This window comes from Rhamphochromis longiceps, linkage group LG15 (assembly GCF_057381845.1).
Source record: "Rhamphochromis longiceps isolate RC_006_pf linkage group LG15, R_longiceps_female_GT1.1, whole genome shotgun sequence".
NCBI classification, from domain to species: Eukaryota; Metazoa; Chordata; class Actinopteri; order Cichliformes; family Cichlidae; genus Rhamphochromis; species Rhamphochromis longiceps.
Window position 1 is genome coordinate 36,385,084 of NC_140571.1, and position 25,293 is coordinate 36,410,376.

General features: G+C 39.6%; 2 protein-coding genes across 4 annotated transcripts in view; one reads left to right on the forward strand and one right to left on the reverse strand.

Annotated features, from left to right (window-relative positions):
- ube2j1 (ubiquitin-conjugating enzyme E2, J1) overlaps positions 1-23,684 on the forward strand; it is a 43,429-nt gene extending 19,745 nt beyond the window's left edge. For all 3 annotated transcript variants that reach the window (XM_085381387.1, XM_085381386.1, XM_085381385.1), the window contains 3 exons: positions 3,685-3,814; positions 4,366-4,485; positions 20,798-23,684. In XM_085381387.1, coding sequence (XP_085237513.1) covers positions 3,685-3,814; positions 4,366-4,485; positions 20,798-21,073 — 526 coding nt within the window. In that variant the 3' untranslated portion in view covers positions 21,074-23,684. The remainder of the gene's footprint in view (positions 1-3,684; positions 3,815-4,365; positions 4,486-20,797) is intronic.
- On the reverse strand, positions 7,896-10,590 carry LOC146653059 (uncharacterized). Its single transcript, XM_085381388.1, has 10 exons — positions 10,159-10,590; positions 9,764-9,879; positions 9,654-9,695; positions 9,481-9,552; positions 9,333-9,398; positions 9,094-9,182; positions 8,867-8,978; positions 8,681-8,786; positions 8,525-8,595; positions 7,896-8,018 (listed from the first exon to the last, which is right to left on the reverse strand). The coding sequence occupies exons 1-10, from the start codon at positions 10,532-10,534 to the stop codon at positions 7,926-7,928; spliced, it is 1,143 nt and encodes a 380-aa protein (XP_085237514.1). The 5' UTR covers positions 10,535-10,590; the 3' UTR covers positions 7,896-7,925.
- Positions 23,685-25,293: the final 1,609 nt, after the last annotated feature.

Genomic DNA, 25,293 nt, shown 5'->3' on the forward strand with positions numbered 1-25,293 from the left:
AGAATTTTTTCCTTCCCCCTGTGGCCAAAGCGCTTGCTCATACGGGATCATTTGATTGTTGTTGTTTTTTCTGTTTTCTCTTTATTATTGCAGGGTCTTCGCCTTGCAATATAAAGCACCTTGAGGCAACTGTTGCAGTCTGGGGCTAAATAAGTAAAACTGAATTGAATGAAAAATAAGAAAATTATATCTTGAAAACTGTGAACACTTGTTTGCTGACAAACAGACAAACAACGCTTGTAAGCCAGTAGCAGACGTAACTGCTGCTATTCTTTCAGTATATGTCTTGGAATTTACAAATAAGCTCTTCCAGCTCTGTGAGCCGACATATGTGTTCTTGATTTATGTCTGAAAGGGTTCCAACTGTAGTTTTTGTGAAAAACTATCAACCAACCACTGTGCCTATGTGGTCCCTGCTTTTGGAGACACAGGCTTCCCATTTACCATGTCATAGTCCAGTTATGCGAAGACTGGAGGCCAAAAAAGAACATTCGACATGCTGTGCAAAATTCCTCATGCCGAATAAGCCAAGCTTTTTCTTTGTACGTCTAAACTTGACTTGAATAGAATCTAATTACCACTTTTTTCCAGAGGAAGACTCTGATTTGGATCATTTAATACATAATGTATCCAAATTTATCTATGCCACCTTTTGCTTGAGGAGCTTTACAGTGATAATGTGCTGTTCCTGAGAGCATGAGTCATTAGTTGCTTCTAGGGATGATTAGCTATTCTAACACAATCCAATGAAATCCACTGAAACATCTTTTTCTGTACTGCTCATGTTTTTTCCACTGCATTAAGCGTCTCTGTTGATCGTGTTCCTAGTAATATCACACCAAACCTTGCTGTCAGGGCTGAGATGTTGGCCTAAAGGTGCACACAGTATTCTAAGCTCTTAACAGGGGCATGTCAATGTTAAAAATTTTTTTTACAGCTGACGATACACACTGTGGCAGTCAACACGATATAGAAAGTCACTGTTACAAACACACTTGCAGTCACAGTGTAATCCCGGTACTGATGTTTGAAGCAGAGTTTTGTCTGTTTGTATGGGATGATGGGAATTGATACACAGCCCTAAAAAGTATGGGAAGCTCAATGTAAAAGTCTTTAGAACTGTATACTGTAATTGGTACCGAATGGGCGAAGCACCACATGGTGTTACATTTTTCTTTGGCACATACATCAAAGAGCCACACTGCATATGCTGCTGTGAGGGTTCTGGTTTTTCTTGCTTTGTTCATGTTGAGAACAGCAAGTTCTCTGACCATCATCCAACAAATCTGGATCTATGTCTTTGTACCAAACGCTGCTCACTGGCTGTATAACTATACACAGCTTTTTGCTCATATTCATCTCAAGATTCACCAACATAATTCTGCCTTTTGTTGTATTTTTTGTGGGGCAGTTTTTTACTTTTCTTTTTGGGATGTCAGTGGCAGATTTTGTTGTTGTTGTTGTGTTTGTCCCCCCTTAGCTGTAAAAAGCTGATAATGTAGTTCTGATAATGTAGTCACTTTTATTTGAAAGTTCTTAAGAAACTCAACGGTCAGGGCTGAAATTCTGGAGAAATTTGAAGTTCTTAAATTTAATGTGACCGTAAAGTTGGGGAAGCTTCACGGTCAGAAATTTGAAGCGCTGAAGAATTACAAAAGCATTGGTGTTTCTTAATAGGTTGGCTGTCTAATAAAAGTATGTCTCAGCTTAATGCTTGTTCTGTGTATAACCAACATGAGTTGGGAGTAATTGAGCTATTTAGTTTTTTGAGTTGATTGTTCTGTGTTCAGAGATTTGAGGCTGCCATGGGATTTTGTTTTTTGTAAAGTTGAATGTAAATTTTATTCTTCCAATAAAGTTTTGACAGGGATTTTTTTTTTTTTTTTTTTTTTTAAATGGAATAACATTTTTAATCCTGTTCTGGACTCTTTGGTTCTTTAGTTCAAGCCTGTTTGAATTTCTAGCACTAGATTTGAACATGAATATCTCAGCCTAAAGTTTTAGTCAAAATGGACGAATCTATAATATGGGAGAGAAACATCAAAAATAGCTGTGTATTGGTAAACTATGTAAGAAAAAAATATGAGTAAGTATTTGATATTTGAAGCTTGAACATTTTATAGCAGCCATTATACAGGGTGGGCCATTTATATGGATACACCGTAATAAAATGGAAATGGTTGGTGAAATTAAAGTCCTGTTTGTGGCACATTAGTATATGTGAGGGGGCAAGCTCCTCAAGATGGGTGGTGACCATGGTGGCCATTTAGAAGTCGGCCATCTTGGATACAAAATTTTGTTTTTTCAATAGGAAGAGGGCCATGTGACACATCAAACTTATTGGTAATGTCACAAGAAAAACAATGGTGTGCTTGGTTTCAACGTATCGCCAACCATTCCCATTTTATTACGGTGTATCCATATAAATGGCCCACCCTTTATATCCAAACCTTGGATGACAACAATTTTAGGCAAATTGAAGATGGTTTAACAGAAAATGTTCTAAAACTTTAGTGATTTCAGATGTAGTGACTCAGGTTTTAAACTATTTTTGTTTTTGTGGTACAACTTGTCATATTTGCTACAGCCAGCTTGAAAGTTAAATGCCATTTTCTTAATTTGTGTGACTAGGAATTTCATGGTAAAAATGATTCTACATGTTTTATCTTGCAATATTGTGAACTTTGTTTATTTAGAAATTGCCGCCAGTTGTTTTGGGGTTTTTTGCCTTTTCTTATATTAGTGTGTCCTCAGATAGTCCAGCAGGAGCATTGGGCTTCTTTTCATATGTTTACGAGCCAATATTGAGACAATTTTTAATGCATCTATCGAAAATTACACACCTGATTCATTTTGGTGGTAAGAAACACCAGTGAAAATTTCAGGCCTTTATTTTTTATATATTCATGTTTAACATTGCAATGTGATTTCAATAGGTAAAAAAATTGTTTAAAAGTGGGCCATTTTTCCAAAAACAAGATACATCTTAAATTATCTATGAAGCTAAACTTTCCCAACATGCATTATATATGTCCAAACTTTGAGCCAAACATTTTTATGCAAATTGGAAATGGTTGAGCAGACAATGTTCTAGTAACTGTCTGATTTGAGGCGTGCTGAGCTGCCCCTAACTACCATGACCCATACAGTGGTGAGTCAGTGGTCACAGACTTCCACAGGCTAGACAACAGCGCCCTGACTGCTGCTGGTATCGGGATGAAATCCTTGGATGGGTCCTGGGTTTATCCAGAGGATTCAATCCCCAGCCTCACTTGGCAAAAATGGTTATTCCAGGAATTGATACTATTCACTCTTCCCCATGCTTGTGTGACCTAAATCAAACAGAACACCTCTGGGACATTATTTTGTTGTCCATCTGAAGTTGCCGCGTTGTACCTGAGACCATCCAGGAGCTCAGTTATGCCCTGGTCCAGATCTGGGAGGAGATCGCCCAGGACACCACCCGTGATCTCATTAGGAGCATACCTTGATTTCATAGGGCATGTGTATCGGCATGTAGGTCCCATAGAGAGTACCGTTTTGAGTTCCTGCTGTAGTAGGTTGATCAGTCATGGAGTGAATTCAATTTTATTCACGATCATTATCTAGAAGGTTCCAAGTGTGAAACTCAAACAAGTCCTTGTGGCAAGATGACATCACCACATGCCACCTGTTCTCTGACAGGTCCCAGGACTTCTGCTGTGAGACCTGTGGCTGTACCATGCGCTCTGCCCTCCTGGATCTAACCCCCAATAGCAACCCTGGTGCTGAAGACCATACGGCTAAAGAACTGGCTCAGCAAATCAACTTTAAGGTACAAACTCTGGCTGTTACATGAGGCGGGTTAAATTCATAGTTCTTTTGTTTTATATTTTCTCTGTGCATGACAATTCATAACAAAGCTGATTTTGATAATAATTGTTTAACTCGTATCACAACTTTCCATAATTATATTGAGAATACTGGAACTCCACAGATTATATCCAGAGCCTTTATTTATTAGAACCACAGAGCAGATGGGCCAAAAGCACTGTTCATTGTGTTAACCGTTCATTATTGAACATTGGAATGGAAGCTAACATAATCCCACTACAAAGATTATAAAGTCAGTGCATAATTTAGCAAATACCTATTAAGATAGTTCTCACCAATGTTTTGCAGTAGCGCAATAGGCATGCCCCTTATTTTTACATTTCTTTTGTTTGAGAACTATGCAGGATGAGAATTAAAATTAAATATGAGCAGCTTGACCTTTAAAAATCCGCTACTGGAAGAATGTAGGATGAATATATAGATTTGAGGTCTGGCCCCATTACAAAACGCAAGGCATGGTGTAGATTACATAAATTGACTGTGTTTATGCAGGCAGAGTCCAGTTTATCCAGAGAATCTAGTGAGAATGAAGGAGGAGAAATTGAACCTTCAACCCACACCCAGGGACCCTCCTCTGCAAGCCAAGAAGCTGAAAAAGACCAGGCCGAACAGGTAGGTATCTTTTTTTTTTTTTTACCACTCTTGTTTTACACAAGACAGCACATAACCTGCAGCCAGCTCGCCACCTACAGAGTTATCCATCCCAGTGGTTTTGTTTTATTTTATTCTGCATGCATGATACATGCATAAAGTCGGCTAGGAAACCAGATGTTTACAGAGTTGAGTCCTCTGAATTGTCTCTTCTCCCTGTTGTTAATTCCTCCCACCAGACAAGCACAGACATGTGCTTGCTAAAAATAAAACAATGATGATTTGTTTTCTTCACATGAGTTTCAGCCCCACTCTGCCCAAATGAAGAGATTTGTTTAACCAGTGTCCAGTGTCTTACTCCCTTTGAAGACTTTTTCACCCTTTAAATTGCTTTACATTATGATCCCACAATCTTCCATAACTGTTGGCAGGTGATTCCAAAAACTGCCATGACTGGGAGTCTTTGAAGGTGAAACAACAATTTACCATAGGGATTGTACAGAGGGTATCATTCTTTTAACCTGAGTAAAACTCCATTGTAACTTATATTGAACACATAACAAAGTAGATTTTCGGCATAAAACTGGCTCCAAGTACCACATTTTAATTTATTTTTTGCATTACATTCATTTGCTAACTTTCATGTGTGTTCTGGAGCAGTTGTTTATCCAAGGAAGTACAAAATTTTAAGTCATAGTTTTAATAAATACATTTTGTCTATAATTTGCACTATTAGCACAGGTTGTGGCATCAGCACAAAACAGTGCCATCTCTCCCAGTATGTCATATCACATATAGAATAATATAATATATATAAACATTTGATATAGAGTAGTAGTATCGTATAGTTGGAAAAAAAAAATGTCAGTTTAAAATTCAGTTTCGGCTAAAATGTATTCTCATGTTTCATAATTAAAAGTATTGTCAAATGTTTGCAAGAACAACTTTTGTATTTAGTCCAGTCCATTTTTAACATTTACGTAAAACATCACATAAAGCTGTCAGGTTATAATTCATGTTTTTCACGTAATCTAGCCATGCAATTCATCCATATTCCACTTATCCATTGTGGAGGGGCTGTCCCAGCTGTTATAAGGTGAGAGGCAGGGTACTACCCTGAATAGATCACCAGTCTGTGTCAAGACCAACACAGAAAGACAGCGCACGCACATTCACACCTATAGGTAATTTAGATTCTCCCCATTAACTGCATGTCTCTGAGAAAAGGCCCGTGGCCAGATAGTGAACTTCAACCCATTCAAACACTTCTTGCTGTGAGGTTATAGTGCTAATCACTGTGTCACTGTACTGTCCATCCAGTGTGTCATTTTAGACACTCGTGTTTAACATTGTAGAAGATGTGTCATGGTAGCTTAAAGCCTGTGATACCATGGCTTCTCTTCATAAGTTGTGATATGGGTGAGCTTTGTTGCCTAAGAGGATTGATTTTGGTGCCAGCTGCTACCCACAGAAGCACAGAGACTGAGTGTGAAGGAGTACTGTGGAGGGTCAACTTAGATCAGTGCTGCTGCGTTAGGATAAACTAAGGAGGGACATATCAAAAATAGTACTCACCATCTGCTGCTAGAATTGGGGAGGGGGGGGGTTAAAACTGCAGAATCAGACAGGCTGGCATTCCACACTGCCTCTATGCTGCTGATGATGATGATGATAAATGATCATCATCAATGCATCCAGACAAAAAAATGCAAAAAAACTATTTAAACATAAAAAAAAAAATCACAAAAAAAGAACAACATGGTATCCACGACTCAAGCAAAGACCGAAGCAAAAATGTGGATTATTAAACAGGCCATTAATTAGTACATTAATTAAAAATTTAATAACAAATTGATTTTTTTCTGCTTTACAGAAACCTGGTTAGACGAGGAGGATTATGTTAGTTTAAATGAACCACGAGTTATACTAATTTTCCGAATCTTCGAAGCACAGGCTGAGGCGGTGTGGCGGCACTCCAGCTTATTAATCAGACTCAGAGTTTTAATATATTTGAAGGCCTGTTGAAAACCAGTTTTATTTGTAATCATCTATCGTCCACCTGGGCCTTACACAGTTTCTGTCTGATTTCTCAGACTTGTTATCTGATTTAGTGCTCGTCTCAGATAAAATAATTACTGTTGGTGATTTTAACATTCATGTAGATGCTAAAAACATTTATTCTATTATTAGACTCAATTGGCTTTTATCAAAATGTAGAAGAACCCACTCTCCACTTTAATCACACTTCTAGATCTTTTTATGATATATAGCAGAGAAACTGAGTATTTAATAACATTTCCTGAAAACCTTTTGTCTGATTTTTTTTTTCCCTAATAACATTTTAATTTATAATAATGTATTACACAGTAGGGCTGCTCAATTAATCGAATTTTAATCACGATTACGATCTGGGCTTTCAACGATCATTAAAAGTGACTGAGCCGATTATTAGCACCTCCCTCGTGCTTTACTCTCGCGCTGCTCCGTGTGGCAAAACGAGCGCACCTCTTGTTTCGAACACACGTCACAACAATTAAGAGGACCCGAGGGAAGCTCAGAAAGCTAAGCAGAAGTTATTTGGAGAGGAGAGTGACTGCCGTTGGTTGAAAAGAGGTAAAAAAAAACTTCAGTGGTTTGGAAACATTATGGGTTCGCGGAGTCAGACGTGGATCAAGTAGACACAGTGTGTAAACTTTGCTACGGTGTCGTAGCTGCACCACAGAGCAACACTGCAAAGTTCACTAAACATAGATGTTTACATTTTTCATTTATTTCTTATATTGCAAACATTTGCACTGTTATCAGTATTTCTCACACTATTTTATATTATTTTTTAAAGTCATTATTCAATACATTGTTATTGTTAACCCTTTAAAGCCGGTGTTCTGACAAACCATCCTACTTTGGCAAAACGTCCTACCCGTAGGATAATTTTACGCTGCCATATGACAAACTGCCCTACTTTGGCAAAATGTCCTACTGTATGTAATTTATGCACATTTCTGCTGCCAAACAATAATTCCAGCACAAATTTAAGTAGGTATGACGGTTTGCCACTTAACTTTGCCCATCAGAGTATGTTTGTAGCTGATATTCATAAAGCCAGTTCGGTTTGACACTTTTTTTTTACCCATTAAAGTGTGCTTGTAGGTCACATTCACATAGGTAGCATGTTTTGGCACGTAATTCTTCCTGTCAGAGTATGCTTCTACTTTATAATAACAAAGGTAGCATGGTTTGGCACTTGTTTGTAGAAGCAGTCTGCATGCCAAGGTGCTTAAGTTATACAGCTGTCACCACTGAAGTGATTGGAACACCTGACTATATAAACTTTGACAATGAACTCACTCCATTATAGTTACAGTATATATTTACTGAATATATTTACAGATACATATATTTGATGTTTATAGATCAACAGAACACAGGGAGAAAGAACTGAAAAAGAAACAGTGTACAAATTATGCACATTTGTCGCACAGGTACTTGACCAGGCTGCTCTCATATTGAGCACATCCAAAATGTGCCCATCTGGAACAAAACTCGCACTGCACCTGAAGAGGGAGAAGGGGGGGGTGTAAGTGTGTTAACCAACATTATGAATTTGATGAGAAAATAATTACTACAGTGGCTTGCAAAAGTATTCGGCCCCCGTGAACTTTTCCACATTTTGTCAGATTGCATTCACAAACATGAATCAATTTTATTGGAATTCCACATGAAAGACCAATGTCTCTACCAGTCTCTAGCTGGTAGAGACAGACCCTAAAAGACTGGCAGCTGTAATTGCAGATAAAGGTGATTCTACAAAGTATTGACTCAGGGGGATGAATAATTACCCCACTTTTCAGTTATTCATTTGTAAAAATTGTTTGGAATCATGTATGATTGTTGTTCCACTTCTCACGTGTACACCACTTTGTATTGGTCTTTCACGTGGAATTCCAATTAAAATTGATTTGTGTTTGTGGCTGTAATGTGACAAAATGTGGAAAAGTTCAAGGGGGCCGAATACTATTGCAAGCCACTGTATATTGCATTTGTGGTTTATTTGTTTTACCATTTCAATCATACTGGAGTCTGGATCGGCTTCCAGCATGGAACAAACCACACAGTAGTCATCAGCATTACCTAGAAACACACTGACATTAAACCTAACAGTTTTAAACAAAACTGAAAGTGCTATTGCAATACAAAAGCACATGACTCAACTTACTTTGATGTTCTAGCAGTTCGCAAGCAATTTCAGTGCAGTGCAGCCCAATGGCTTCTGGAGTGGACAGCACCCTAACCTCTCCACTCAGAAGGTAGTGTTCGGCAAACTGTAAAATATGTTACAGTAATTGCAATTGATTAACTTAATTCTAGTTTAATACATTAAATACAATTGCTTATTAAATACCTTCAACACTAAAACTCCACAACTGCTGGAGTCCATCTGCTTGTTGTGTGGCAGAGTCTCCATTTTCCAATCCACTCGGGACTCTTCCTTTCCTTTCATCTTCAGAAAATTCCTAATAAAAACAAAACAAGTTTTTAAAATGTAGCCAGCATTTTGCTCTAAATAAAAAGAAAAAACCCCCCACAAACCAAACAACCTAAAACAGATAATTAATGAATGATGAATACCTCCAGTTACGCATAACTTTCCTTTCATAACAACCTTCATTTCCAAGAGGGTCTAACAGCAGTACAGATTGTGAGGAGATTTTGACAACCTAAAATAAAAATTGTATTTAGTAGAATATGTGTATTACACTCACTTAAGTAAACATAATCAATTGTAAACATTTTCAAAATAAGAATATGCTGCTAAAAAGAACAGTAAAACAAAATAGAGAAAAAACACATGAGGTGTGAACATGTACCACAAGTATCCAGTGTGCACCAGAGTTCAGTGGGCACAACCAAATGTCCTCAGCCGGAAACAACATCTGTGGAATATTTTTAAGTTTATAAAGGTTTAGATTTATTTACATAACATACACTATATAACCAATATAACATCTACATTACCTTGCTGACACATTTAAACTTCCCAGAAAACAGAGAGGTTGCAACAACGCAAGACAACTGATACACGGGTTTCTGAAAAAATGCAAGATTATTATTATTATTTTTTTTTTTTAAATGATTACAAAATTTTATAAAATACCTTTGTGAAATAACTGGCATACGTTCTTACTTGCCTTTTGTTTCTTAATGAGGCAGTGCAGGTATGCATCAATGACCTGTTTGGATTAAAAGAAGATTATTTTTACAGACCACCACTAGGACCAAAAATGATTATTTCACTTACCTCATCAGAAAGCCACCCACTATCCTCCAGTGTGCGAAAAGAAGAGTCATACAATTTGTATGGCCCAACGACTGCCTCCACACGCCCGGTGTCTTTTGCAGCCCAAAGCCACTTCACTAAAAAACAAAATATGATAAGTTTCTTTAGTAATAACAATTGCCATTTGAAAATCACGGTCAATGGCCAACGGGCCACAAGCAGACAAGGGCCAACGGGCCAACAACATAAACATGCCAGAGGGGAGTAGCTTTATGTAAATCAGAAATTAGCCAAAATTGGACCAACAGGTCAAAATTAGCAAGAGGGGAGAAAAAAATAAAACATTCTATCCATCTGACTAGCCAAACAGGCAACAATTGACCAACCGGTCAGAATGAGATTTTTAGCTATGCCACCTTTTTCTTGCGTGCTGGGTTTCTGGGGGGTCACTGGTACAAGCTCTTCTGGTGCTTGGACTGATTTTACCTGAGCTATTTTTGGTCCAAACTGAATGACAGAGGATCTGTTATTTTGCAGCGCTTCATGTTGATGCTGAGGACTGCAAGGCCACATCTCAGAAGATGGGCTACTCTCAACAGGTTCAGCTGGAGTTGAGACTTGGACAGGGTGGCTTGTTCTATAGGGTTTAATGTGGTCAATACTGTATAGACTTTTTAAAGTATTTCCCTCAGCGTTTTTCAGTCTAACACATTTTCCACTGAAGTCATCAATTGTGTAGGGACCTGAAAAATCCGGTTCAAGTCTTCCTCCTTTTCGCCCACGTTTCCTCATATTTAGAAGCAGAATTTGATCCCCTACATTGTACACAACATTTTTGTACTTTTTCAGGGCCCGCTTGGCATATGCAACCTTTTGCTTGTCTTGTGACTTCGCAATGTTTTCTTGTGCAGTTTCTTTAACTGCATGTTGTGCTTCACTTTCAGACTGTACATAGTCACTGTACCTTTTGTCGTCTGGCAGAATGATGTTGGAAATCTAAAATTTTGTAGATATTAGCAATTAAAACAAGATGATATCATATTCATAAAGACATTACTGGGTTTTTTTCTTAAATGGTTTCAATTCTTAGTTCTAACATAGAAAGAATTTGACAAACACTCACCGGCACTTGAACAGGCACTTCTGATGGAAATACTGCCTCTCTTCCATACATCAGAAAAAAAGGTGTGTATTTTGTTGTGGTTTGTACTTTTGACCGAAGTGAAAACAGGGTGGGCTCTAGATACAGATCCCAGTTATTCTGCTGGTCATTCACCAGTTTTCGGAGGGCTCTAAATGCAGGCATAGAAATATGTAAACACAGTAAGTAAGACAAAGTTTAATTAGAAGTAAAGAAATTAATAAATTATTAAGTAACAATTAAGTTTGAATAACATAAGTAATGTTATTAAAAACTGATAGATAAAAATTAGGCATACCTTTTTATGTTGTCATTGGTCTTTTCATCTAGACCATTCGTCTGTGGATGGTATGCTGCTGTGACACTTCTTTCAATTTGCAATAACTTGCAAAGATCAGAGTTGAGCTTCAACAGATAAGGACAAGGTTATACTGCTTATACAAGCACACAAGAAAAAATCTTTGACCCCAGTGAAGTAAAGTTAAAAAATGTAACTGAAAATTATTTAACACTTACTTCATTCACAAACTCTCTGCCTTGGTCTGACAAAATCCTTTTGGGGCAGCCATGTCTATATATAATGGAGCACAAGTGCTGGGCTACCTCAGATGCAGATTTCGTTTTTAATGGGAAAGCTTCAACCCATTTTGAAAAGTAGTCAGTTGCAGTAAGTATATACTGGAAGCCGCTTGAAGTTTTAGGAAGAGGTCCAGTAAGATCTATACCAATAAGTTCCCACACTTCAGACACCTATCAAGGACAAATTAATAATTTGAATAACAATTTGTATAATGTACACATTAACATTGATGGTTAAAATTAGTTGGCAAACCCTCCTGCCTTTATGAATATGAGCTACAAGCATAGTTTGATGGGTAAACGGGGCATAATATTTACCTGAATACACTGCAACGGTTGCACAGCAGTCAGTGGTTTCCCAACTTTTTGACACTGGTCACATTCCTGAATCTTTAAGGTAAAAATATTTATGGAGTTCACGTAAATGTTCAACATTCTCATTTGTAAAAAACAAAAACACTTAATGACATATTCTCTAACGAACAAACTATTTAGCAACAATAGTTTGTGTGCGTGTCTTCAAATCTCTGCCAGGCCTACGGGTTATTACTGTAATATCACTAATTAACCATATTTATTTATATTTTTAACTGATATCAAAAAATGTGCTTATTTTAAACACTATTTAACAACAGTACAAACAGTTAATACATACCCATGTTTTAATGTCAACTGTCATACCAAACCAGTAAAATCTGGAACACACTGCATTTAGCGTTTTGTGTGTGCCAGTGTGTCCTCCAATTGGAGATGAATGAAACTCATGAAATATCTTCCTGGCATCATCCATGGTTTTTACTACTCTTCTGGTTCCAACAAAGAGTTCTCCATCTGCAGTAAAACAATATATATTTAGAAATTAATTTAACCACATATATGAGTTGTTAGTATTAACAGTAAATTACTGACCCTTTTGTTTGAATTTTGAGGCATATCTTCTGAGGTTTTGCCTCTGAGCCTTGTCATATCCTGAAGGGTAGGAGCCCGCAGAAATGAACGCGTAAATCTCTTCCCACTTCTTCTCCATATCTACGAATGTCAGTAAACATTTTCTTATGAGCTTCAATATGTGCAGTTGACAATGCAAATAATTTAACTTATTAAATAACGAAATTACCGAAACAGCCTTAAAACACCGAAGCTGCGGACTCAAAAGTGTTGTGCAAATACCACGTGTCCGGTAACTTGACAGCAGACTTCACCGAATCTGCAAATTCGACAGTTTTGTGCAGAAAGCAGATAGCGACTTCACTTTAATATTGACAAACAATCACAAAGGCTTAAAAAATCAAGTATCAACGTCAATAAAAAGTACTAATACTTACTACTTACCTATTCTCCTGCAAATATGACAATGGAGTAGCGTGAAATCACAGCCGGATGCGCTTAGCTTCCCTTTTTGTGTTGTGCGCATGCGCGCACATGCTCAGGAACTACGGGTAGGACGGTTTACGGGGTAGGAGAAATTCCCAGAACACCGGTCAGAGCAGCACGCTCTGTTTTGTGTAACTATTTTTAAATCCCTGTAGAACCGGAACCGCTAAGCTAGCGCAATAATTTTTTTTTGCATATGAAACCGGAGGAGTTGTACTTACATCTTATGCCATCAGCTTGTCCTCGGTCACGGTTTCCTTCCACATAAAGCTTTGCAAAAATTGCATAAAAAGCGCTTGCAGGAACAAAAACATAATATTCCAGAAACAGCTTTGCCATCTGATCAGCTGTTCGTAACACTTCCCACATTGAAATAGACGTCAGCGCGAACTATCGCATGTCCGCCATTTCCTGCCAGAAACCGGAAGTGACGTCATCTTCGCGGAACATGTAGTTTTTTTTACTTGTAGGCCTTAAAAACCTATACTGGTGTTTTTATAAGTCATGTTTGACTTTTCTGAATAGTTGCTGGGATGCTTAGAACTCATATTGCACTGCTGGAAATAGTTTATTTTGATGCACCTGCTGTTTTCTTTGCAAATTTGAATCATAGGATTGTTTTTTTGTTTTTCCTGCACTATATAAAAATTGCTTTATCTCCAAAATAAAACTATGAAGACACTCAAAATAAATTTCCTGTTGTTGTAAACTATTTTTTGCATTTAAAGTTTTGAGGGACAAACCTCTTAAATTTCTCCAAGTAGAAATATATGTAAAAAACAAAAATGATTTTCAATTTTTTTGTAGTTTATTGCACTTTTTTGCAATTAATGTAGTTACTATGGACTTAATGCATACATATTATTAAAATATGGGCTATAACAGTTGTATTGATGTATAGCAACTTGAAATGCTCCCAATGGCACTATAACATGTAAAAAAATAATATAAGCTCTGGCGGACTTGGTTCTATAGTAGGTCGTAAGGGTTAAATAAATATCGTCAAATAATCGAGATCTCAATTTCAGTGAAAATCGTGATTATCATTTTTGCCATAATCGAGCAGCCCTATTACACAGCAGTGGGGATAAATTCATCCACTGTCTTCTACAATGACATGTGCAGCACGGTTACTTGAACGTTAGTCCAACAGAGGTCGATTATCTTGTTAATAATTTTATTTCTTCACTGCATATGACTCTGGATACTGTAGCTCCTGTGAAAAAGAGAGCCTCAAATTAAAACTACTTTCAACTCTCTGGTATAACTCTCTAACGCGCACCTTAAAGGTGATGACTTCAAATCAAATCAAATCAAATCACTTTTATTGTCACATCACATGTGCAGGTACATTGGTACAGCACATGTGAGTGAAATTCTTGTGTGCGAGCTTCACAAGCAACAGAGTTGTGCAAAATACAATAATGTAAACAAAAAATACAAGAATGGCTACATCTGAAACTAATAAATATATGTACTTCTGGATGTGTATACTAAATATTTTTCTACGTGTGTGTGTGTGTGTGTGTGTGTGTGTGTGTGTGTGTGTGTGTGTGTGTGTGTGTGTGTGTGTGTGTGTGTGTGTGTGTGCACATATTTTACAAATTAAATAGAGTAAACAATAAATAAAATATATAAAATAAAATATACAGAGTGAGACATGTGCAAAACAGTGGCATTACTGTACAGTATGGAGTGCATAATGTTAAAGTTCCAGTAGTGAAGCTGAGGTGTCTATGACGTGTTCAGCAGTCTGATGGCCTGATGGAAGAAGCTGTCTCTGTCTGCTGGTACGGGACCGGATGCTGCAGAACCTCCTTCCTGATGGAAGTAGTCTGAACAGTTTATGGCTGGGGTGACTGGAGTCCTTGATGATCCTCCCCGCTTTCCTCAGGCAGCGCTTCCTGTAGATGTCTTGGAGGGAGGGAAGCTCACCTCCAATTATCCGTTCAGAGCACCGCACTACTCGCTGGAGAGCTTTGCAGTTGTAGGCGGTGCTGTTGCCATACCAGGTGGTGATGCATCCAGTGAGGATGCTCTCAATGGCACAGTGATAGAAGGTCCTGAGGATGCGGGGGCTCATGCCGAATCTTTTCAGTCTCCTGAGAAAGAAGAGGCGCTGCTGCGCCTTCTTCACTGTTTTGTTTGTGTGTACTGACCACGTAAGATCCTCAGCCAGGTGTACGCCAAGGAACCGGAAGCTGCTCACTCTCTCCACAGCAGCGCCGTTGATGGTGATGGGGGTGTGTACTTCTCTGCACCTCCGGAAGTCCACTATCAACTCCTTTGTCTTTGCGACGTTGAGGGTGAGATGGTTGTCTTGACACCAGTGGGTCAGGGCGCTGACCTCCTCCCTGTAAGCCGTCTCATCACCGTTGGTGATAAGACCCACCACTGTAGTGTCGTCCGCAAACTTCACAATGATGTTGGAGTTGTTAGTGGCCGTGCAGTCGTAGGTGTAGAGTGAGTACAGGAGAGGGCTCAGTACACACCCCTGTGGAGCACCAGTGTTCAGTGTGACGGGGGATGAGGTGATGCTGCCCAGTCTGACCACTTGGCGTCTGTCAGACAGGAAGCTAAGGATCCAGCTGCAGAGGGAGCTGCTCAGTCCTAGATCCTGCAGTTTCCTGTCCAGCTTCGAGGGAACGATGGTATTGAATGCTGAGCTGTAATCTAAAAACAGCATTCTCACATACGTGTCTCTCTTCTCCAGGTGTGACAGGGCAGTGTGTAGTGTCAGGGCTATGGCATCATCAGTGGACCTGTTGTGGTGGTATGCGAACTGTAGAGGGTCCAGTGAGTCGGGTAGTGCAGAGCAGATGAAGTCCCTGACCAGCTTCTCGAAGCATTTGCTTACGATGGGGGTCAGGGCTACAGGTCGCCAGTCGTTCAATGAGGAGATGGTGGAGGATTTGGGTACAGGGACGATGGTGGCCATTTTGAAACAGGCTGGGACTACAGACAGAGAGAGGGAAAGGTTGAAGATGTGCGTGAACACTCCAGCCAGCTGAGCCGCGCATGACTTGAGGACGCGGCCGGGAATCCCGTCCGGACCAGTAGCTTTGCGCGCGTTCACCTTCCTGAAGCACTTCCGCACATCCTCCTCAGACACAGTGTGCGCACTGACGTCATCCGCGGTGCGCACACTGTCCGGTCTCATGGTGTTCGCTGTGTCGAATCTAACGTAGAATACGTTTAGATCCTCACACAGAGAGGCCGTGGTCTGCGGTGTGCTGGTTTTCCCTCTAAAGTCTGTGATCGTGTTTAGTCCCTGCCACATACTCCGAGGGTTGTCAAACTGTTGCTCCACCCTGTCCCTGTACTCACGTTTGGCTGCTTTGATCGTCTTCCGGAGTTGGTAATGTGCGTGTTTGTAGTCCGATGTGTTCGCGGAGGCAAAGGCGGTGCTCTGTGCCGCGCGAACATCTCCGTTAATCCAGGGTTTTTGATTTGGGAAGGATTTAACTGTTCTGGATGGGACGACATCTTCCACGCATTTCCTGATAAATCCACAGACTGAGTCTGTGTATTCATCAATGTCCCTAGCAGCCACGTGAAACATTTCCCAGTCCGCGTGATCAAAACTGTCCCGCAGCGCAGACTCCGAATGGTCCGTCCAACAGTGCACCGCCCTCCGGGTTGGAGCTTCCTGTTTCAGCTTCTGCCTGTAGGCGGGCAGGAGCAGGATGGAGCGGTGATCTGATTGGCCGAATGGGGCGCGGGGGAGGGCTTTGTACACATCCCGGAAAGAGGTGTAGCAGTGGTCGAGTAGCCGATCTCCACGAGTGTTAAAATGGATGTGTTGGTGGAGTTTGGGTGAGACTTTCTTCAGGTTTCCCTTATTAAAGTCTCCGGCTGTGATAAACGCCGCCTCTGGGTGTGCGGTTTCCTCGCTGCTGATCGCGCTGTACAGTTCCCTGAGTGCTCGGTCAGTGTCGGCTTGTGGGGGAATGTAAATAGCCGTAATAATCACTGCTGTAAATTCCCTCGGTAGCCAGAATGGCCGGCACTTAATCATCAGGTACTCCAGGTCCGGTGAGCAGAAGGATTTGACCGGGTGCACGTTCGCATAATCACACCAGCTGTTGTTGATCATGAAACACACACCACCGCCTCTGCTTTTCCCAGTAAGATCCTGTGACCTGTCCGCGCGATGCACGGAGAACCCCGGTAGTTGTATTCCGGAGTCCGGTACCTTGTCTGATAGCCAGGTTTCTGTGAGGCAGATCACGCAGCAGTCCCGCATCTCTCGCTGGAATGAGATCCGTGCCCGAAGCTCGCACAGCTTGTTCTCCAGAGACTGCACATTAGCCAGTAATAAACTGGGTAACGGTGGTCTGTTAGTGCGCCGTCTCAGTCGAACCAGAACGCCAGATCTTCTCCCTCTGCGTCTGCGTTTGCGGCCTCCAGGGCCAGAGAACAAAGGCGTCTCAGGTGAGATGAATGGGGGGTCTGCAAACGGAGCGTCCGTGTTGCAAAACTTGAACTCCGGAAAGTTATAAGAAAGACCGTCTTTTATGTCCAGTAAGGTTTGTCGGTCGTACACAAGGAGACATGTGCTACTCGCGAAAAAATGAAGGAAAAGTAAAATTAAACACAGAAAAAAGCTGTTGCTTGGGGGAGCTCGCGACAAGGCTGCCATACTCGGCGCCATCTTGTTCTTGTTCAACTTGTAGGCTGGAGAGGAAATGGCGTGTCACAAATCTGGCAGATCATCATTTAGCCTGGAGAAATAGTTTGTTGCTTTATAAGAAAGCCCTCCATAAAGCTAGAACATCTTACTATTCATCACTGATTGAAGAAAATAAGAACAACCCTAGGTTTCTCTTCAGCACTGTAGCCAGGCTGTCAAAAAGTCAGAGCTCTGTTGAATCAGCCATTCCTTTAACGTTAACTAGTAATGACTTCATGAACTTCTTCACAAATAAAATTTTTACCATTAGAGAAAAAAGGACTCATAATAATCTCACAGAGATAACATTATGTACAACTACTTTCAGTACCATTAATATTCATTTAGTCTTTTTCTCCAATTGATCTTTCTGAGTTAACTCAGGGAATTACTCCCTCCCAGCCATCATCATTTCTTTTAGATCCCATTCCTGCTCAAAAAATGTTCTAACATTAATTAGTGCTTCAGTCTTTAATGTAATCAACCTATTAATTGGCTACGTACTCCAGGTCTTCAAGCTGGCAGTAGTTAAACTGTTAACTATAGCATCTTGATGCATGCTCAATCATCCAGGCAAGGAAATCCCTAAAACTTGATTCTGTTCATCTGGATGTAGCGTATTCAGTGGGAGAAACGTTTTGCCACTCATCCAGGTGACTTCTTCAGTCTCAGCTGACTGCAGGTTTCCCCAACCTTACAGTACCTTTGAACAATGACTGAAAGTAGCCCACTGTGAGCAATCTTGGAGTGTTTTTGACTACAATATGTCCTTCAACGCACATATTAAACAAATATGTAAGACTGCTTTCTTCCATTTGTGCAAGATCTCTAAAATTAGAAATGTCCTGTCTCAGAGTGACGCTGAAAAACTAGCTGATGCATTTATTACTTCCAGGCTGGACGACTGTAATTCATTATTATCAGGATGTCCAAAAACTCCCTGAAAAGCCTTCAGTTAATCCAAAATGCTGCAGCAAGAGTCCTGACAGGGACTAGAAAGAGAGAGCAGATTTCTCCTGTTTTGGCTTCCCTTCATTGGCTTCCTGTTAAATCCAGAATTGAATTCAAAATCCTGCTCCTCACATACAAGGTCTTAAATAATCAGGCCTCATCTTATCTAAATGACCTTTATAGCACTATATCACCCCACTAGAGCACTTGGCTCTCACACTGCAGGCTTACTTGTTGTGCCTACAGTATTTGAAAGTAGAATGGGAGGGAGAGCCTTCAGTTTTCAGGCCTGTCTTCTATGGAACCAGCTTCCAGTTTGGATTCAGGAGACAGACACTATCTCTAATGTAGGATTACGCTTCAAAATTTCCTTTTTGCTAAACCATGTAGTTTCAGCATGGAGGAGGAAGTGTGATGTCTGGGGCTGTTTTGCTTGATCCAGGGTTGGTGATTTATTCAGAGTGAGAGGCACCCTGAACCAAAACAGCTACCACTGCGTTCTGCAGCGCCATGTAATACCCTCTGGTATGTGCCTAGTTGATCAGGATTCCATCCTACAGCAAGACAAGGACCCAAAATATAAGTCCAAGCTATGTCAGACCTACCTCAGTAAACAAGAACAAGATGGTAAGCTTAAAAACACGGAGTAGCCAGCACAGTCTCCAGACTTAAACCCTGGTTTGGGATGAACTGGACAGAACAGTGAAAGCAAAGTAACCTACAAGTGCCGCACGTTTATGGGAACTTCAGCAACAGATATAGAAGAACTTTGTGAAGAATATTAATGCCACAGGTGTGTTCAGCTCTTATATCTTCCAAAGGGGACTACTTTGATGAGTCAAAAGTTTAGAATACATTTTGGTCTATAAATTGATTCCATGATTTCTTATTTAACTCTAATTGCTTATTTGTACTATGTTTTCATTTCAATGTGCAATGAGAATAAAACTGCGTTATTGTCAATACAAAATTAAAAAATTGGCGTGTTCTAAAACTTTTCTGTTAGTGTATATTGATCTACTACAATTCTACTCAATACAACCTAAGATTTGCTTCAAAATGCTGTTAATTTTTTTCCTTTACAAATGTATAATTTATAATATCAGCACATATTTAGTTTATCATAATAGAAGATAATTTTTTGTGTTCATTGTAGCCAAACTCTAGATGTTATTGTTCTCAGTTTAATTATTTTTCCTGCTAGACAGCTGAATTCTATATAGCAGTAATCAGCTTGAAGCTCATAAATTAATTTAAGCAGCAGTCATGTCCAAGCTGTCCTGCTGTTCACATTTTGTGATGATGTCCTTGTCTGATATAATCAGCATGAATCCGTTTTAATGGCATCTGCTGTCCTGTGTGATTGGCTGTCTTAAAAAGTGTGCGTACAAAATAAAGCAACTTGGCGATTAAAGTCACTAGGTTATTAACAGGAAATTACAGCACACCTAAAGCTGCTTTAGTTCTGTGTAAACTAATAACATTTCTGCTTTGGTCTTTGTCATATTTGTGTGTTTAGGTGCATACATGTGTAGGTGTCTACTGTGCATTCTCCCATGTCCCTAACTGGAAAGCATTTTAAAAGCTCCTTGTAAATTTATACAGTGCCCATCACAACTACAGTCACCTCGATGTGCTTTATATTGTAAGGTAGACCCTATAATAATACATACAGAGAGAAACCCAACAATCAGATGACCCCCTATGAGCAAGCACTTTGGCGACAGTGGGAAGGAAAAACTCCCTTTTAACAGGAAGAAACCTCCGACAGAACCAGGCTCAGGGAGGGGCGGGGCCATCTGCCGCGACCGGTTGGGGTGAGAGAAAGAAGACAGGATGAAGGACGGAACAGATCAACCAGGTCACCAGTCTTTGTCAAGGCCAACGCAGAAAGACAGACAACCATTCGCACTCACATTCACACCTATTGGCAATTTAGATTCACCCTATTGACTGCATGTCTCAGAGAAAAAGCCCGTGGCCAGTGTATTTCAACCCATTCAAACCCTTCTTGCTGTGAGGCGATAGTGCTAACTGCTGTGTCACTGTACTGTCCTTAGTGTATTATTTCAAACATTCATTTTTAACATTGTAGTCTGCTGCTGCGACCGACCAAAGCTGCTTGACCTAAAGGACAGGCAAAATTTAGCTCCTAAAAGTGGTTCAAAGCATTTTAAAGACAGAAGAACAAAAGCTTAAAAGCTTAGTAGAAAAAGTCTATAAAATAAGTGAGTTTCAGACATTTACTGAGGAAACAGCCAAACAGCCAAAAATGTAACTAATGAGATGACTAATGTCCTTGTCTTAGTGATGCTTACACTGAGATCCTCTTCCACAGGTAGAGGCTTCTCAGTCCACAAGAGCGGAAGCACTTCAGACACCTACAACCTCCACAAGTTCCGATCGTCCTCTCAGCCCCAGGCAACGTCGCGCCCAACAGACCCAAAGAGAGTCAACAGCCAGCAGAGCAGTTTTCACACCAATTCATCAGCCTCAGGATGAAAGCCACACAGGCTCTGCAGTTCTCATTGTGGTGCTCACTCTGGCTTTGGCTGCACTCATCTTCCGCAGGATCTACCTTGCACATGAGTACAAGTTTGACTATGATTTGTGACCTTCCTCCTGAGTCAACCGCTCGTACTACCAACTCCACAGAACTTTAATTAGCTAAAGCAGAACCAGAGGTGAGGCAGTGGCTAACAGTGACTACAGCTGTCCTCTCTGCCTGTCCACAGAGGGTTCAGCCTCCACTTAGGGAGAACTTTCATTCCTCTAATCGCTAGAACACCTCCAGGGTGTCTTTAATTTAATGTGAATTTTACTTTCCAGAGCATCTTGAATTTTTGTGAATGGGAAACTTCATTGTTTGTGACCTGTTAAACCACACACACACACAACATGTCCCCTTCCATAGAAATTGTCTTACAGCTGCTGACTGTTTCCAATATTGAAATAACAGAGTAACGTAAAATGACAACAACATAGGATCAGGGGCAGTTGTTGTCTCATACTAATTATTTGATCAAGAAAGCATCTGCACAAATTACATGTGCTATTATGACTTTATCATGTGTTTTATCTTCCTGCAAGGTCAGCTTGGTCACAGTGCACAGGGCTCTGTTTTAATGGTTTAAGGCTAACAACAAGCACAAAGTTAATGTGGACAATTGTTTTAATTGCACGGGGGCATTCAGACCAATCTGAATAGCAGAAGCTGCAGCTGCATCACCGTGTGTCCTGCTACTTTTAGGTGACTGTGGGGATTTAATAGACTGATGTAGAAGCTTTCCGTACACTGTAAAACATCAGTAGTTCAAACAAGGACCAAGACAAATATTAAAAAACTAAATTTCATAAATTAATCTAAATACAGTACAACAGAGCTTTAGGTTAAAAAGAGTGGACTATAACGCAGTCTATTCCTTTATAGGTATAGTGTCTTTTACAGATACCTGTACCGATATCCTGTGCTATAATCACTGTCATTTTTGTCTGTGTATTTATTTGAAAAGAATACAAAAAGAGTATTTAAAATGTTTAAACTGAGATTTTTTTCTTGATTTCCCCCAAATACAATACATTTATACTCATCTTATACAAAGTTGTCTGTGAAGATCCAATTAATACTGAATTATCAGTGCATCTAAAGATTTTGTTAGCAACTTGTGCTACTGATAAGATGATAACCCTTAGCTAAGGTACTGCATATTCCAGCAAGAAAATACTAAACAAAACAACCAAATAGTAAATATTAGAAAGGATATCTGCAGTAAAAGTTCAGGTATATAACTAAAGGCAGAGGAACTTGTGCTTGTATTGCACACTAGTGCACAGGATTTTGGTAATGTGCACCAGAATTGGTGAAGGCATGTGTAGAAATTAGCAACACTTGCTTTCAGTAAGTATTTTAAGTCAATCACAATATTAATTATTCAGCACAACAATGGTAAACCACATTCTTCACAAGTTGTCATAGCACTATAGCTCCATAGTAAAAGCCTCGAGTGTTATGTTTCTTCACTGTCATCATTGGATGTTGTCTTTGTACTATTTTCATTTAAATATAGGGTTTAAATTAATTGTTACTTTTTTGGAAATGGGGTTAAAAATTGATGAATCCTTTCAAAGTGAGGTTTAGGATTATGCTTTCTTTTCCACTAAACTTTAACCCTTTAAAGCCTAAAAGAATTGTCCGAAAATTTGTTGAACAATCTGGGAAATATGATATACTAGATGTTAAGGGGTCAAAGGTCTTTTAGTGGCTGAAGTGTCTAATGTCTTGTACACAGAAACATTTAAGACACATTTCCATCAGAACACTACCTGCTTTGTGCTGAAGCATTTGTTATATGTTGTGCTGCCACCAAAATAGAGCCTGGAGTGTAAAGCTTCCTAGTAATCCTGTGTGACTGATCCAGTATCAGCTAAATGCATGTTTACTGAAGAACATGATCAGGGTAGACAGCTTTGTTAATCTTATTACCATAGCAATGTTTATTGATGATGTCATTTTAAGGATTACTTGCTCAAACAAGACAGTGTCTTCATAAACGTCTGCCAAACGTGCAACCAAGTGCTTACTTCCAACACAAGTATAACTGCCTGGACTCTTCACCTATCACACCAACATCACACTTTGTTTCCAACACAAACTCGCTTTTCTGTGGATTTGTAATTCCATTTGTTTCAGTATCTTTCCTCTTTCGGTACTTCTGTCACCCCAGCTGTTTCATGGTGTTCATAGCACATGTCTTTGCATTCATTTTTTGTTTGCCTTGCATTCTCTGAAGTTATTTTTCCCAGTTTTTAGACTCAGAAACTGTCTCAAGCATTTAGTATTTACCCTTTTTGATTCAACTTAGATTTAGAATTTTATCAGTCTCGTGACACTCAGAGGAACATGGAAGCAATTTAAATGTATTCTTTGCACATCAAAGGTGACAGCTTTCTGATACGTAGAACGTCTTGGCTGCATACAGATAGGTCAAAGGAAGTTGCAACAGTCTACAGGAACAAATTTGCCTCTGTAGTCTTTTTCTTCTTCAAGCAGCATCGGATACCTGCATATGTCCAGGTATTACATGTAGACATTCAAGATTTTATTATTATTTTTTTATCAGTGTGCATTTTGTCAGAATTTCTTTATGACAGTCTCCTCTGTCTTTATTCCCATAGCTCTTGTACTTGGATATAAACAGAAAATAAATCAATTTCAGATGAAGGAATGTGTTTGCCATGTGCCAAGTTTTATTCTGTCTTATCCTTATTTATTACCTTATTTAGCCCCTCACAGCCCATTGTTCATCAGGGGGCTAGTTTCAGTTATTGTGCAAATGTACTGTTCATAAGGTTGGGGAAACCTGCAGTAGCTGAGACTGAAGAATCAACAGATTCAACAGAATCAACCTTTTGGGATTTTCTTACCTGAATGATCGAGCATGCATCAAGTCAAACTCTGATGATCAAGTTGACCTCTTGCAGTTGTGTGCAGGGCCTGGATCCCAGAATGTGTGACAATCAATAGATGCTCTCTCATTGTTTCACTGCCTGTTAAACTTGTTACAGTTTCCTTTGGGCATATTATCTTGCTTTTCAGGCTCTTCATGCTCAAATTGCAAGATTTTGATTAAAAACGAATCAGGGCCTTCAGGACAAAAAAGTTGTTCGATCAATGCAACATGTCTAAATGCTTCATTCAAAACACGTCAACACCAAGTTTGTTTTTTCATTCGATAGCCATACCCTACATTTAAGAATTAAAATGGCATTATTTTATGAACATTATTTTTACACAGAAAAAATTAAAGCCAGATGACTATCAAAGTGTACAGTAAAGCCACCCACACCTTTTAAAAGCTCACCCAATATCCACTTTTTGAAGTTTTCCACAGTGAATGATCAAAGGACATATCAGATATCTAGTTTTTAGTCTTCTAAAGACATTGAATTGATGCTGTTTTTGTAGTGAAGCTATGATGCATGCCATGATGATGGTCAAAGTATGTTATAGATTAAAATCAGAAAGAACCAATCAGCTAAGTAAAGAGAAATGACAGGCCATGATTACTTTCAGAAAATTTACTTTTTTTTTTTTCAGCTTTATTTGATAGACACAGGGAAGAAACGACAGAGAGAGAAGGGGAAAGGGTCGGACTTGAACCGGTGGACCGTCCGCTCTCATCCATATGGCACGTGATCGCCCCCTGAGCTAGAGTGCAATTTTTATTTTTAAGGGGAAAAAAATCACACTGAGGATGCCAAAGTCATGTATAAAATATGAAACGCTTGGTGTTAAGGTAAGGAATTACAAAAGGGTAAATTGAACTCCTCTATGTTCAACACTGTGTCTGTGACGGTTCTCGGTCATCCAGGTCATCGTAGTCTAAGGAGCTTGGAAAGAAAAGCGACCGCACGTTTCACCTCATCGGAGAAGCTTCTTCCACAATGGTATACTGCAAACTCGGCTCTCTTTTCCCGAGAGATGTCCAGTGTTGAATCATTTCTTTCAGTATTACATACAGTATTTCTTTCACAGTGTTGCATCCCCTTCCTCGAGCCTTCATACAACCTTATCAAACCTTGTCATATAAAGATGTAAAAGTAATTACAGAGACTGTTCAAATTTCTGTCAACATATGAAAATTAAAAATACAGATACCAATGTTAGAATAAACAGCTGTACTATCCTGATTTTATTCAATGTGTTTTTGGGTCCAACTCCTGCTATCATGGACTTTTGTAGGCTTTTCTTTTTCACATTTGAACAACATCAAAAGTTGTTTAAGGAGGACAGCCTCCATTTTTACTGTGCTTGTTTTTATTGCCTAATTGTAA

Coding starts and splice junctions, on each gene's coding strand:
- LOC146653059 (XM_085381388.1), bottom strand. CDS start 10,534: ATGAGGAAACGTGGGCGAAAAGGAGGAAGACTTGAACCGGATTTTTCA. Junction 8,787..8,866: donor GTGGAGTTTTAGTGTTGAAG/GTATTTAATAAG, acceptor CATATTTTACAG/TTTGCCGAACACTACCTTCT. Junction 8,019..8,524: donor ACTCCAGTATGATTGAAATG/GTAAAACAAATA, acceptor CTCCCTCTTCAG/GTGCAGTGCGAGTTTTGTTC.